This window comes from Neophocaena asiaeorientalis, unplaced genomic scaffold (genome assembly GCF_003031525.2).
Source record: "Neophocaena asiaeorientalis asiaeorientalis breed wild unplaced genomic scaffold, Neophocaena_asiaeorientalis_V1.1 scaffold844, whole genome shotgun sequence".
Classification (NCBI taxonomy): Eukaryota; Metazoa; Chordata; class Mammalia; order Artiodactyla; family Phocoenidae; genus Neophocaena; species Neophocaena asiaeorientalis.
The window spans coordinates 420,313-436,948 of NW_020175044.1; the positions used below are offsets into that span (position 1 = coordinate 420,313).

At 41.6% G+C, this 16,636-nt stretch overlaps 1 protein-coding gene across 2 annotated transcripts in view; it reads right to left on the bottom strand.

Annotated features, from left to right (window-relative positions):
• ANKRD44 (ankyrin repeat domain 44) overlaps positions 1-16,636 on the bottom strand; it is a 307,899-nt gene that overhangs the window by 190,887 nt on the left and 100,376 nt on the right. The window contains exon 2 of one of the 2 annotated variants that reach the window (XM_024763443.1): positions 918-1,001. In XM_024763443.1, the coding sequence (XP_024619211.1) occupies positions 918-953 (36 nt within the window). In that variant the 5' untranslated portion in view covers positions 954-1,001. Of the gene's footprint in view, positions 1-917; positions 1,002-16,636 lie in introns of those variants that run through there. The other variant, XM_024763444.1, reaches the window with a different exon arrangement.

Below are 16,636 nucleotides of genomic sequence, written 5' to 3' on the forward strand. Positions count from 1 at the left end.
ATTTTTGGGGGGGGGGGGGGTCATAGACCCATTTAAGAATTTGATGAAATGCCTTGACCCTTTCACAGAAAAAAATATGTCCACAAGTGCACACACATATTACACACGATTTCAGGGTGCACACAGAATGCCAAGTCTATCCACTGATTCCAGGTTCATGGACCCTCCAGAGCAGAGGGCAGCAAAATTTCCCTCTAAAGGGCCAGAGAGTGAATATTTTTGGCTTTTCAGGCCACATACTATCTCTGTCACAGCGACTCAACTCTGCTGCTGCAGTATGAAGGCTGCGTTGCCCGTACTCCAACCAAACTTTACTTGTAGATATCAGAATTTGCATTTCATAGAGTTTCCCTGTGTCACAAAGTATTCTTTTTTCATTCTTTTTTCGGCTATTTAAAAAATAAAAAACATTCTTAGCTGGTAGTCTGTACGAAAACAGGTGACACAGCATAGTTTGTCAATCCCTGCTGTAGGGCAAGGGTTCTAGATGTACACATTTTCTGTCTCTATTTTCACTAACTTCTAATGGAAACTCCACGTTTCTTCACATTATGAATGCGGGCAGCAAACCTCAGTAGTGTCAGCAGAAATCACATTCATACCACATTAGAGTGGTAGGTAGCACAAAATATTCATCAGGCTCACCACTATTTTTAAATTATGGTCACTATTAGATCTCCGACTGTATCTTGCCATTTAAATGTGCTGATAAACACATATATTATTATAGGAAAAATCTGATTTGATAACTGAATTTCAATATAATTGATTTCCATTCGAACCCTATATATTTTATGTAGTGCATTTAAAAACAGAATTCTGAGAAGCAGGACAGGGCTTTCACCAGACACCAGAGAGGTCCATGGCACAGAAAGGGTTAAGAGGGTCTGAGCCAGAAAAGCCAGAGCATCTCCTACCAGAACATTCACATCTTCCGTTTTGTAGATGAGCATCCGTATCTCCTCTGGATCACCGCTGAAGATTGCTTGGACCAATGGTGGCTGTAAACACAGGAGAATTTGAATTAGAACTATAATTAAATAATTGGATTGCATTCAGATGCAGATGGCTAGAAGATATATGTTCCCCCAAAAGTTTATTCAACAATTATCAATTGGCAGACAAAGATGAATATGGCTCAGGCTTACCCTCACTCGAAGTCTAGTAGGGGGTGTATTTGCAGAAAGAACTAACTATAATACGATTTGAAAGCCATGACAGACGGTCACATCTAACCTGGGGCTATGAATATAACATGAAAATCACCCCTAGTTGAAGATGTCCTTGAAAGGCCCTTAAATTACCTATCAAGGAAACTACCAAATCTATGCTTTTGTGCATAGAGTCCCCTGTCCTTCCCCCCATCTCTCAGTAGACAATGTTGCCTGGTCCCTTTAAACAATTCTGTTCCTAGAGGATGTTAATGGCCACGTTTCTGGCCTCCTGAATGATTCATTGTCAATGTTTGGACAACCCTTTAAATCATTCCTGAATGCTTCCCATAGCTTTAGCCAATAAGCACTGAGTGTTTTAGACGTGATTACTTCCCATCTATTTAAAGTAAGTGGCTATTCAACGCTAACATTTCTGTTTGTCATCTGTAGTAGAATAAAAAATAAATAAATAAATAAAAATAAATAAAGTGGTACAATGGCGGGGTGGGGAGCAAGAAGGGAGGCATTACTGAGCAGGTATCATTGAACTCACCTATATTAAACAAGACCCAACATATGGTAGAAGGATTTGTAAAGCTTGATGGAAACCCAGCTGAAAGACAAACTGTCTCTGCTTGGGTGGTAGAGTGAGAAGAGTATCCAGAGAAGCTTCATGGAAGGCACTTTAATGAATGGGTTTGAGTGTGCAGACAGGGCAGGAGGGACACGTAGGCAGAGGGATCGTGGTGTGCAAAGGTGTGGGTATGCAAATCCATGTTACAAATGCTGCCATCAACCTGGTGATCAGGGTGTGGGGGGAAAAGAGGAAAAGGCGCGGGCTCAGAGGTCGGTGTTGGGCTTGCCCACATGGTGAAGGATCCTGTTCAAAGCCAGTTCTGCCACTTGCCAGCTACATGTGGAGCACACTTCCCATGTGTAATCTGGGGCCGAACACGATCTTTGTTGCCCAGCCCCTCAAACGGTTGGTATAAAGAACAATTGAGATAATATATGAGAAAACCCTCTGTAACACTACAACCCTACACAAATAACAGATGTTTTCACTAAGAAATGTTTATAATGCCAATACGGGCTATTTGACTATTTTTTTTCAAACTTTAAAAACCTTGGCAATAACACACACACACACACGCGCACGCGCGCACACACATTTTGGAAATATTTTAGTCCTGGTAGGCAATAGGATGATGGCAGTTTCTCAAACTTGTCCGAAGCTAAGAATCCCCTGAGATGCTTGTTAAAACTGTATTCCCAGATCCCTTCCCTGGAGATCCTGGGGTGGGATCTGAGAACCCAGATTTTTAATAAACACCCACTTAGCTCTTGGGAACTGCAGAGCACTGGCCTAAGGTGACATGGTTAGCATTACCTGCCTCAACCTCTCCCCGTGGAATCTATGTGAGACTCCAAGTCCTGATTTTCCCTACAAACTTTCTTTTCTCTTTTTTACCTGCCTGTTGCCTCTCTTACATGTTTTGAAGGTGTTCCTTGTTATTTGCGGTGACCAATATAAGTATTGTCAGTAGGAATATAGTAAGACTCCCTGAGGAAACATTATATAAAAAAATGTTAAATTGCAGATAAATATTTCCATATGCCAGGAATTTGTCCACAGTTTTCCCTCTGCCATTAAAGTTTCCAGCGAGTGGACATTTGTATCTCTTTTTTGTCCCCAATACGCTCTTAATCCTACCTTCTTGCCAAGGTGTATGATTCAAAGAGTTTCTCAAATTGCCAACAATTAAGTAGCAGGAAAGAAGTCTTGAAAAGAATGCAAGTTTGACTAGTTTGGTGTCAGCTGGCACTCTGCCCAAGACAAGGACTTGCTTCCCACACTTGCTGACTACCTGCTAACCACGTCTCCAGGCTATCTGCCCCATGGCAAGGACCATATTTCATGTAAAAAAAGGCAGTCACACAATGTCAGGATTTCAACAAAAATATTGAATCTTGGATATCTATTTCATAATTCTCTATCTGCTCTCCTTGTGGCCAAATGCTTGTGTATACTTTTCTGCCTTTTTGAACCTTAAGAGAAAGCAAATAACAAACCCCAATAACCATGGGATGAGAAGCAGAGGCAGACAAGATTTTAGTGTTGAGTCAACAGTGGTCAATCAACAGTTGAAAAGTTAAGATCCTGAGAAACAAACCCATCCCAGTTTAATGCACCACTAGTTAGTCACTTTAAGGAAACAGAGCTAGGTAAGCAAAGCCTCTCTTCACTCATGAGTCTAAGGAATGCGTGAAGATATTCAGTCCTCACACTTCTCAAGAAAGACAAGGGTTCCAAGCTATGGCTGGAATGTTCCCAAGGAGAGCCACCCTGTAATGCTGCCAGACAAAGATGCCAGCACAGTCCTTCAGGGAGTGGTATGTGGAGCTTCCCAGTCTCGGTCTCTGAGACTGCTGGAAGGGTATCATCAGTGCAGAGAATTCCCAGCAGAGAATGGTATGCACACTTCCCCAATGCCTCCCAGCTTCCTTCTGCTAAAAGCTGCTTTGGGAAGCATTGTCAACGCCCAGAATTCCTAGTATCCATTGGGAAGAAGCTGAGCCACTGCTGTAACTCTTCCAAAGCTGCAGTCACATACATACATGAATATACCCACATGTACATGCCTACATTTGTACATGTATGTACACATCTATATCTACCTTCATGTGCGTATACACAGAGATACATGCTGATTCACTCGCGAATCCCTCACACTCCCTGTGGAATAGAAAAGTGCTGGTTCCCCAAAGCCCGAAGTCTTGCTAAATGGACATCTCCACCCCAGCTGGGCTGTGCGGCCACTGTGACATCTCTGTCTTCACAACTGTTAATCCAGGCATTATGAGATTCCAAACCAGAACTTCACAGATACATGCTTTGCTTGAATGGAAGCCGTGTGTTTGCATGGATGTAGTTCTTGAACTAAATTTCTGTAACTCTTGAGCCAGTGGTATTTAAAAACAAACAAACAAACAAAAAAAAACAGTACGGGTGTTTCTTTTTTTTCTCCACACTCCCAAATAAAACATGCCCATAGAACACTTCGGCATTCCCTTTTGTTGGGATTTTAATCAGATCTTGCTCTTTTATTTTTCCCTAGGTAAACACTTGCCCTGAGAATAAATATTTTGAAAAATATTTCTAAATACGGTCGCTATTACATGATTTTAAGAAAGGGGGGATATTCTAAAAAAAAAAAAAAAGAAAGGGGGGATATTCTAAATACAATATTCTCGCTCATAAGTACCAAGTACTTATATCCTGTTGACTATTCATTTGGTGATCACTGTATCTTTTACACCTTTTACCTTGACCTTGACAAGGCCTTACTTGCAAAAGAACAGAGTCCTAAGCCTTGGCATGTACAAAAATTTTTTAGAAGCTTCACACATTTCAACGCTAGCATATACAAAATAGGAGTGCTTTGTGTGCAAATCTGAATAAACACAAATTTATTACAAGGGTCAAAGTTGTGAAAAACAAATAGGGGCAGGAAAAAGAGATTCTGATGCGGTGAAACCATGGGTTATCATTCCCTAAAGAAACTTAAATTCTTAAGAAGAGATATACAGTAATTTCAGCTTCAATTACTGGAATTTTTAAAGCATGTTTAGCAGCTGTACACTGGAAATGACCGCCATGTGCTGTGGATACTGGCACAGTCCCTCATGTAGATCGAGAAGGTAGAAGGATACTTCCTGGGCCTACTTTACCAATGGCACAAGTGGGAGTCAACATTCAGATGGGACCAGTCCTTGTCTTTCAATATCACCAACTCAGCCCGGTACCATCTTTGCCAGGAGTGTTAACAGTTGCCTTCTAGAGGTGACTGTCTTCCAGGCTGATGACATTTGACCCCTCTAAGACAGAAGTGCAGAGCAGAAGCTGCTTGAATTTGGCAGCCACTATGAACGAAGTAGCCAACCTTGCTGACACTAGGAACTGAAAATTTATCAGCAAAACGCCAATTTTGCTACCCACATCCCCTATCAGCCCACTCAACTCAATGCAATATTTTTCTATTTTATTCTGGATGTTTGAGAACAAACTAGGAAAATATCCAATTCCCCAAAATAAGATGCTAAATCAAACATGTACTGATAACAGTGTTCTTAAACTCTGAAGCAGAGTTACAATTCCACTAGGGGGAGCAAGACGGTAATTTGTTACCTGGGAGATAAGAGTAAATGTTCAGGTTGCGGAATAAGGTAGCTGGAGGATCCACTTTGTTCAAGACATAAAAGAATTTAAGCTTCTGAGAGAGCACTTAGTAATAAGTAAACACAAACATTATTATACCCAAAAACAAAAATTTTAAAACCTTTCCTATTGATTCCTGAGGGTCCAGGTTTTTAGGAAGTAAGAATAAAGCCATTTAAAACCCAGGTGTTAAAGAATTATTTTCACCATGTGCAAAACCCAATTCAATTATTTCCTCAATTTCACTTTTAAAAAGTGCTACTAGATATGCCACTGGTTTAGGAATAAAGCCCATCAGGGGTTCTATGAAGAAAGCACAGCTGGTTTAGAGGATCCACCCCATCCTGTCCTGCAATGAGGTCGCGGGTCACCCCTCCAAAATCTCCTAATGAAACCGTCAATTTGATTTTGGCTAAAACCACTGTATAGTGCATTTCACTTTCTCTTTGTCAGAGCTGCGTGTTCTTTACTAACACTTTGGCTTTGGAAGATAAACAGAGTGACAGAGGCTGTCACTGAGCATCTGGAAATACAGTCCACGGTAAGAAGTCCAAGAAGATGCTCCCGCATTACATTCCAAATTCTTGATGTGTTGCTTGTCTTTTTCTAATTAGATTGGGTAATTAAAGACTCCAAGTCTAAAAGAAAACATCTTGCATTCTAATCAGGAGTGGGTGTTGGGAGTCAATCAATAGCCAAGAGGGAAAAATGATATTCCTAAACATCTGTCCACACTTAAGTATTCTGAGTACAGAATGTCATTAAAGCAGGATGGGAGCATGTTATTAGTAGCTAATAGCTGATGCAGCAGTCATCTGGCCATATGAAACTATCAACATATATGAACATGTTGAAATACTTCGTTAGGTAACAACTGGTTTTTGTGTAAGGCAGTGCTTACATTTTTACAAAAGGATAATAAAAATTCGTTCAAGTCACTAGATTTAACGGACAGAACTTGTTAGCTCTACTCATGTGGCTCCTGCTGTGTGATCCACTGAAAGGATGCCATTGAGTGCTTCCTGAATATAGATCACTCTACTTGGGGAGAAGTTCACTCCATCATAGAAAGACAATGATGATAATAAAATCAAAATCTGTTTCCCTTAAGAACTGTACAAAATATACTGAGTCCTCATAAACATTTTTTAATGCAAGACTACATGTCTGAAAATGCCTCCTACAAACTATGCTGCAGAGTGTCTATAATATTTCCGATTATTAAAAACAGAAGCATAAAATTCCAAGTATCAGTAATACCCTCCCTATAGGTAGCTATTTATTAACTTTATACTTAAATACTGTGAAAGAAGAACTATATTTAATCAGAAAGTGGAAAAATTAATTTATCTAACCTTTTCCAAAATGAAAATAACACATAGGCATTGACTATGATATAGTTATTCAAGGACCAATCATTCAGTTTTTGGAAAATTCACATCCTTTGTCGCACCTTCCTTTCCTGAGATCCTCCTTGGCTATTTCTCTGCTTTTTAAGAGCGCTCATTAGCACCTTCACGAGAGGAGAGCTGGTCCGAGGGAAAATGAAACCCAGGCGTGTCGACTTTGCTACTAGTTACTCACAAAAGGTTAGGTAAAAGGAAATGACGAAACAACAGCATCGGTTAGCTTGAAATCTGGAAGCAATGTTGATCTTACATACCTGAGATCTCTCTCTTTTTTTCTGCCATAGGAGGGAGATTCCTATGGATTCCTATGGATTCCTCCTATTCCTATTAGATTCCTCCTATGTTTGGTATCAGACTGACTTGGGATTAAATCTTAGCCATAGTTTCCTCATCTACAAAATAGGGCTACTGTAGCCATTTTATAAGATGTGTTTTAAGAAATGACATAATATATGCAGTGCCTCCTGTGCAGGGCCAATGCTTAATAAAAATAGCGATTAGTGTGGATTTTGAGGTAACAAGCTCAAAAACTTTCATAGACAAGTGCATTTATGTCCATCCACCCTACAGTAGGGAAAATAAGGGATCCAGGGAGATTTCCTTAAAAATTACAGAGCATATAAATCAAGTTAGGATGATAACCCACTCAACACCACCAGTAAAGCGGAGGGGCCCATCACGCTGGGGAAAATAGCGTTCACATACAGGAAGGGGAGTAAAAATCACACTGAGCTTGATTTGGCCTTTGTTACCCTGGCCAACCTCAAAAATGGTGCACAACCTCTCTGTACTCAGGGGTCTAATCTGTAAAACCAAAAGAACAGCAACTCACCTGAATAATACACCATCTCTTGACTAATCCGGCTGTGCCACATATTTATGTCCACTGGATGGGACATGAAATCATAATTTTACTATTTAAGGTTATTGTAAATAAGCACGATTATACTTTTCCTTTATGCTCTCCTGATGGTCATAAAGGAGATTAATCCCGTTTGGAGCTGTGAGGGGGTCGAATGATTTGCCTGTTAGCGGCAAAGTTGACTAGGATTTAGTTTTCCAGATTCTCCCACTTCAGTACTTTCTCTCTCTCACATGTCATGTTAATACAATACAAATACAATATAATACAATTAATACAGAATATATTATATATAATTCTTAACCAGTAATTCAGTCTCAATTTCAATGAACTTTCTATGGAGAAATTTACACCTAACAACTCACTCAGGGAAAATGCTACCATATCTATTCTCTCTCTATGTGTGCGTGTATACACCATATAGTGACGATATACGTATATATATTTCTAGATACAGTCACTCCTAACAAAATAACTAACAATAAAACAATCTTGCCAAAAGTTAGAAAACAAATAGCTACGATCTTTCAAACTTGGGGTGGGGGGTAGGTCCGTGTGGATTGAGTTATCAGAAAGGAGACATAGGTATTAAGCTGGATTTTGAATGAGACTGTGGAGAATATCTTTCATGCTGGAGAATAGTAGATGATGAGGTTAGAAAAAAGTAAATAAATAAATAACTGGGTTAGGGGAAGCTCCATGCCAGCAGAAGGAGATCTTTGTTTGTTTAACATCTTTATTGGAGCATAATTGCTTTACAGTGTTGTGTTTGTGTCTGCTTTATAACAAAGTGAATCAGCTATATGCATACGTATATCCCCATATCCCCTCCCTCTTGCATCTCCCTCCCACCCTCCTTATCCCACCCCTCTAGGTGGTCGCAAAGCACGGAGCTCACCTCCCTGTGTCATGCAGCCAACAGAAGGAGGTTTTTTTGTTTTTTTTTTTTAATTTATTTTTTGACATCTTTATTGCGGTATAATTGCTTTACAATGGTATGTTAGTTTCTGCTTTATAACAAAGTGAATCAGTTATACATATACATATGTTCCCATATCTCTTCCCTCTTGCGTCTCCCTCCCTCCCACCCTCCCTATGCCACCCCTCTAGGTGGTCACAAAGCACGGAGCTGATCTCCCTGTGCTATGTGGCTGCTTCCCACTAGCTATCTATTTTACGTTTGGTAGTGTATATATATGTCCATGCCTCTCTCGCTTTGTCACAGCTCACCCTTCCCCCTCCCCATATCCTCAAGTCCGTTCTCTAGTAGGTCTGTGTCTTTATTCCTGTCTTACCCCTAGGTTCTTCATGACATTTTTTTTCTTAAATTCCATATATATGTGTTAGCATACGGTATTTGTCATTCTCTTTCTGACTTACTTCACTCCGTATGACAGACTCTAGGTCTATTGTGGCACATATATACAATGGAATATTACTCAGCCCTAATCAGAAGGAGTTTTAACCTAATCTTCTGGGCAAACAGGAACTGGAGGTCTTGAGCAAGAAAATAGCACAGAGGCTTTGCAAACCCCTATCTGGCCAAAGTGTGGGCTGAGCATTGGAGGAGGAGAGTGGAGTTAGAGAACCCAGTTAGAAGACCATCGCCACAATCCAAGGCATCTCAGGAGAGAACTTTCCGATCTCCATTTATCTCGGGCTCCCCGATTACAACTTACAGGGATATAGTGGAAACGACAGATACTGTTTTTAGTTCTTTGATGTTGCTCTGTTCCTGGATTCAAATTTGGCTCAGCAGCTGCGCCACTTTCCTTTATAGCCCAAATCTCCTGCCCCGAGACACTGCTGTTTCCAGGTGAAATTGAGGTTACTTCCTTTAGTGCCTGGAACACTTCCGCCTTTCCCCCAACAGAACCTCCAGGGAAATAAGTTCTGTTTCATCAGACTTGTCACTTGGGCACTGAATTTAAATCACAGCATTTCAAAAATAGGCCACAACCATAAAGAGAAAAGCAAAGCAAAACAGCACAGACATAGTTTGCCAAATGCCATATTTGTATTGGGATCTGCTGCCAACTCCCCACATCTTTTTTCACTCCGTCTAGCTCGAAATGGCTTGAGACCAAATCTCAACTTCAGCTAAGTTAATTAAACAGTGTTCAGGAGTTAACCTTTCAAAAAAGTTAATTTAAGCAAGAGCACACTGGATCCGATAGGTTAGTGTGTGCAGCATATTTAAATCAATGTAATTTTAGTGAAACAAAAAGAACTTACTTCTACAACGGTTTCTGGTTTTGAGAAATTTTTATAGCGGTTTTATTTCCTATCTTAGTGTTTTATTTACATTCTTTGTATAACTGTATCTTAGAGTCTACTGAATTAATGTGGCTTCAAATATTTTTTTAATGTGGGGTGAGTTAATAACATTAATCAATAAAAGCCATTTTAGTGATTTTTGTGGGGAAAAAATTATATATGGCCAGAAGATGGTTTTCAGGGTGATAAGTGTATTCAGTGTAACGTCTTTGTTCAGATACAGAAAGCGGTTCTCAGTTTTAGGATGCATTGTACAAACAACTTTTTATTGATATCTGGTATGTACATCCCTTATCATAAGGACAATGGTAAAATAGTATTCCTAAAGAAAAAACATGACAGAAGGTTAATTACAGTAATATCCTCTTGCGATCTAGAGTAATAATAACTTTTGAGAATTACTGGAAACTGGAAGCTAAATAAAGCAATTCAAGCAGCCTTTAAAAACAAAATCGGGCTTCCCTGGTGGCGCAGTGGTTGAGAGTCCGCCTGCCGATGCAGGGGACACGGGTTCGTGCCCCAGTCCGGGAAGATCCCACATGCCATGGAGCGGCTGGGCCCGTGAGCCATGGCCGCTGAGCCTGCGCGTCCGGAGCCTGTGCTCAGCAATGGGAGAGGCCACAACAGTGAGAGGCCCGTGTACCGCAAAAAAAAAAAAAAAACAAAAACAAAAACAAAATCGATGTGTAGAAATAAAAGGCATTCATCAGGAAGGTGGCAATTTCTTGTTATATCTGAGGGGGATGGAATGACCACACATGAGAGATATGAACTAACTCAATCACATAAAGTTATTCATGATTCGGGCAAACTCCAGATTGGGTTTGTCTAATTTGTTAGAACCTGGATTCTCTCAAAAGCCACCTTTTGCCTAATCAAGTCTTTCCAAAGCCCATGAGATTTTTCCCTTTAAACCTCTCCTTCATTTCTGTAATCCTTTTTCTTTGAATTCCATACGCATTCCTTGGAAAGGGAGATAGCAGTTCAACTCTCACCACTTCTCCACAGGGAGCCAGGTGAGGGATTATGGAGATGTGCAAAACGGACTCAAGTTCCTGGCCTTGGCTGCTCAAGCCACTCTCAAATCTAAGGCAGTGGGTTGACCAGGACCTCCATTAGTCTCTGCCTGAGATGCCTGAAGGGTCCCCTGCTGCGCACAAAACCAGGAAAGTTACAAGGAATGCAAGTCTATAAGGGACCCTGTCAGGGTAGTCTTCTTGGAGGCATCTTTCCAATTTCCCCATCCAGTGTCATGGCAAGGGCACTCCATGACAGATATCAAAGGGAAATGATAAGACGGCAGGAAGAAAGCAGTCCAAGAGACTGAAAAACATTAGATAATATAAAATGGGAACTTTTGCAAAAAAGGAGAGTCACACGGTATTTCCTTGCAGGGACACCAACCCAGTTCGTATTTCCTTTATTTCTCTGCACAGCACCCTGCCAACAAGAAGTGAATGATACGTTTTTTAAAAATTAATCTGGTACATTTCAGATAACAACCACATTCAATTCAAGTCAACAAAGATTGATTAAATGTAGGAAATTTACTAAGGGTGAGAAATTCAGACACTGAGATGTTACAGCCAGTCTCCCCCTTGATGAAGTTACCAAGGTGCAAGAAGAAGTAGACAACCTGAGTGTAAGGTAAGTACCATAGAAGAAGTACATGAAGAAGAAAGCGAAAGAGGTTACACCTGGCTTCCTGAAAGATGTAGCCTTTGAAACGAATATTGAAGCTTAGAGAGGATTTAAACAGGTAGAGATGGATGAATGGGAAGGGAGTGCTCCCACCTCAGGAGAACGTGAACAGAAGACTGAACATGCACAGGAACCCTTTCATTTGGCCGGAGCCCGAGAGAAGTGAGGTAAGCTGAGAAGTAGACAGGGATCCTATTCTAGAAGGCTCTGAATGTCAGGTTTAGAGATTTGGACTCTCCTCTCTAGAGCTGGGGAGCCATGCATGTTTTTGAGCAAGGGAGTTACCTGAGAGCTGTGCTTTAGAGCAATCATTCTGGAAATGGATTGTGTGATGAACTGGAAGAAAAGACTAGAGTGGTTCAACAAGTTAGGAGACCACAACAACAGTCTGGGTGAGAGGTCCTGGGATAGAGTCCCTTAGTTATTAGGGACTAAAAGGTAAAAGAGCTACCTCCACCTTTAATGTAACAAGGGCAAGCCAGCTCAAGCATGGCCGTCTCCATTCAGAAAGGCTCTCACCAACTTCCTGGGTGACACGCAGGGCTCTCTGGAGCAGAGCTGCCCCGACCATCGGCGGAGGAGCACCGGAAGTTCTGCAGCATTTGCTTTCTTCCCTTTTCCACTTGTGCAAGCATCTCCAGTTGCCTACTCTGTTCTGTTCAGCTCTGGGATAGGAAGTTCCTAGGGCTCTGAAGTCAGCTGGCATCCTACATCTGTACAACCAACCTGCTACTTCTCTCCCCACTGCACCACAGAAACCAGAGCGCCAGGCTATCGGTTTTGGTGCTACCTTCATAGTTTAGGTTTTGGTGAAAAGAGAACTTATCTTTATGTCATAAGCTCAAAAAGCAAAAAAACAAACAAAAAAAAGACCCAACTTAAGTATAATGCTGTCTTTATTTCCTAATTCTAAAATTTAGTCAAAGAATAAAACTAATTTTTTTAATCATGCAAAGTTTGAAAAGTAGAAGTATTACGGGAAAGGGACTTTCTAATACATAAAAACCTGTACGCATTTTCTCTTTGTCTTATATTTGCTAATTTTGTTTGTTTGTTTTGTTTTTTTGCAGTACGCGGGCCTCTCACTGTTGTGGCCTCTCCCGTTGCGGAGCACAGGCTCCAGACGCGCAGGCTCAGCGGCCATGGCTCATGGGCCTACATGCTCCGCGGCATGTGGGATCTTCCCGGACCGGTGCACGAACCCGTGTCCCCCGCACCGGCAGGCGTACTCTCAACCACTGAGCCACCAGGGAAGCCCTATTTGCTAGTTTTTAATCTTAGTAGTTTCCCTGTTGCAAGAATACAAAGACAGGGTAAAGAAAAAAATGTAATAACCTTTTCCGTCACCAGCACTAACAGCCTAACGTGTACCTTCCACATCTTTCCCCAAGTCCTTGCTGATATATCAAAATATAGATACAGATATAGGAGGCTACACTGTTATCTCCAAGGTGAGATATTACTATTTCCCTTTCTTGGTATCTGCAAGGACAAGAATATATTGAGGACATCCCCCAGGTCACTAGCTATAGGATTAACTCATTTCTTTTCATAGCTATGTGATGCTCCACGATATGGATAGATCATAATATACTCCCTGTGGCTGCGCATTCAGGCTGTTTCTAATTGGTGGCACAGCGAACAGCCTCTATCAGTGTCCATCCTAGCCAGTGCATTTCACAGAAGAGTGCTACCAGAGCGGAAAGCATTTTCTGAGGACCTACTACAGGCTATTTTTATGAAATATGCAGAAGAAATGTGTGACAGTCCCTCCCTCAGAGAATGCCAAATATAGCTGAGGAAGTAAGCCTAGCCCACACAGAACAATTAAACCGTGTAAGACGGGACTGAGCCACGTTCTACAGACTTCACACAAGTGGATGCCAGGTTTTCCTCCAGCACAACGATAGCTCGGTGGTCCCTTTAGCCCTAACATTCTAGGAAGCTTCTCTGATTCAGAAAAGGGGGAAACAGGAAAGGCTAAGAAATCAAGGCGGTATCTGCAGAGGAGGCAGTACTTGACCAAGGCCTGAGAACAGTTTAGATGGATGGAGAAAAAGCAATTGTATTTCAGAGACAAATGAGCCAGGATACAGCACTGACCTGAGCCACGTATATGCTCAGGAGAGGGACAGTAAGCAGGCCCTTCTCTAGGTCACTGCATTTCCAAACATGCCCTCTCGTATTCCTCTACGCCCACCCAGCCTCTGCTTAAAGACATAAAAAAAATCCCAAGTTTAGCTGCCACAGAGCACTACACTAACATTGATTTAAATGTACTACTTCCAGCCAGCGTAAGCTTGAAAATACTCCCCAGGTCTCTTCTCTCCCCATCCTCTACACACCCCTCCCCAGCCCTGCACATGCACACACACACCCCCCCACGTTGTTCTGTGCCCTGTAAACAATAGCAGTTGTTTAAACTGTTCCTGTCCATCTGGGAAAGAACATGAGTAACACGGAAGAAAGTAATGATGAAGCTGAAGTGACTGTAGTGTAACCAAAAAACTGAGCTCTTTTGAGAATCAAAAACCCTATTAAAAATGCTGCTATATTGGGTTTCTCTGGTGGCACAGTGGTTGAGAGTCTGCCTGCCGATGCAGGGGACACGGGTTCGTGACCCGGTCCGGGAAGATCCCACATGCTGTGGAGCGGCTGGGCCCGTGAGCCATGGCCGCTGAGCCTGTGCGTCCGGAGCCTGTGCTCCGCAACGGGAGAGGCCACAACAGTGAGAGGCCCGTGTAGCGAAAAAAAAAAATGCTGTTATTGATAAACTGACCACTACACTGTTAGTCTTTGACTCTATGCTACAATGCTACGTTTGCAACTTACCAAGTTCATCTAAATATAAAATATATCTAATACCATGTTTTCAATTTTATCATATTGGTAACTAAGATTTGAGAGTTCCATGTGTATGCCAGATAGGTATTATGCCTTGATACTGAATATAAGTGGCTCTGTGACACAATTTTGCAAATGAATTCAGCATACGTAAATTAATGTCCCTTTCATCTCAAAGTCTTGAGATTTAAAAGTTACAAGCAATTTTTAACGGAGGTGGAGCCACAGGGAAATCTACAATTTTCTTTGTTTTCACTACCCTTGCCTGTCTACAATTAGCTTTGAACATATTTTTTTAAACTTTAGGAAAACAAGATTCACTCCCAGGATGTTACCTTGAATGCCAAGTTCAAAGACATAATCTTGACAGCCATAGCACAGAAAATAAGGCTTTTTAACAAGGAGAGGGAATTACTGAGTTTAAATAACACCTAATTTGCTGTGTGTTTCTATTTAGCAGTAGGAAAAAAAAAAACAAAAAAAGCCCTTGACCTCCACTGTACCAGCCCATCCACAAAGACAACTGAGTGAGGTCTGAGTCTGGGTACCAGCGAGGCAGCCAGTGTCCTGATGCCTCCTATGGCCCGAATGACGGTAACTGAGGTGGTGTCTTTCTTGGTGCCTCCACACTCCCTTCTCCTCACCAACACTCTCCCTGACATTGGCACTAAATGGTATGGAGACCTCATGAGTGTCTTTGGAGATGAAATCTAGATTTGGGAATCTGCCCTGCACATCTAACGTCAAAACTTTTTGCAACCGTTACCCAGTTACCACATTACTCTCCAGTGGTTTAAAAGGCACCATATGATCACAGCTCTTTAGAGATCACAGTCCCGCTGTCCCAGCCGAGGAGGACTTTTGGCTGCCCTTCTTCCTCCCAGGGATAGAACTGGGCTTGGCCAAAGGCAGTAAAACCAGGGTTTCGTGTGACAGACACGGCCTGCCCAGACGTGTTGAAGCCTGTTCCCTCTTTTACAGACTCTGAGTACATTTGGCATGTGCGACTACATTTGACTTCTTGGATCATGACCAATCAAAAATGTCGAAACGAGGTCACTGAGGGAAGTAGAAAAATTACCTGAGAAGCCAGAGGCCTGGTTTTGCTTTGTCTCTGGCGAGTAGGTGTTATAAAACTAGGGCAAGTCATAAGGCTAACAGAAACCTCTGTTTCCTCACCAGAAAAAAAAATGGGTTCAAAACAATCAACTCCCAAAGAACAAGAAGGGGAAGACCAGATTTTACGAGGAAAAAAATCCACCTAGGGGGTTCAGGTGATGGTAAGCTCACTTTGCCAACGGACCATGTTGCTCACAGCTGGGGAAGTAGCAGGACCAGTCTGCTTGGAACTGGTCAGGGTACTGGGACAGTCAATAGTGTGGAGTTCTCAAGTGCTTCTTCTTCTTCTTTTTTTTTTTTTTAAAGACCTACATCATGGGTGCAGAAGAAATTTGGCTAATGAGTGACAGCTGGGTTGCATATCAGAATCTCCTGGGAAAGTGGGTCACACCCCAATGAGCCTGATGCAGTAAGTCAGAAATGGAAATCCTAGCAAAGGCACTTGAAAAGGCTTTCCAGGCAACTTATATGTGCTCCTCAAACATGCAGTACTGAATCTGATCCTTCATATCAATACCTTAGAAATAGCACACCTTTGACCCCATAATCGCACTTCAAGGAAGCCATCCTACAAAAATAACTAGATATGCACACAATTTTTATATAGAGATATTAATAACACCAATATTCATGAGAGCAAAAGTTAGAAAGGAACCAGTGTAAAAGCTATAGGGAAATTATTAAATAAGTTACAAAACATAAGGCCCCAAATGATATACAAATGGGTGCCATGCACACAAAAAGAAGCTCAACGTCGTTAGTCATCAGAGAAATACAAAACAAAACCACAGCGAAACACCACTGCAGACACACTAGGATGGCTAAAACAAAATAAAACAAAAAGTAAGCGTTTGTGAGAATGTGGAGAAACTGGAACATGGCTGATGGGAGTACGAAATGGTGTAACCACCGCGGAAAATAATCTGAAGGCTCCTCAATGAGGTAAACATAGAACTCCTATATGACCTGGAAGTTCCATTCCGGGATGTATTCTCAAAAGAATTGAAAATGGGCATTCAAATAAAAACGTGTACACAAATGTTCATAGCAG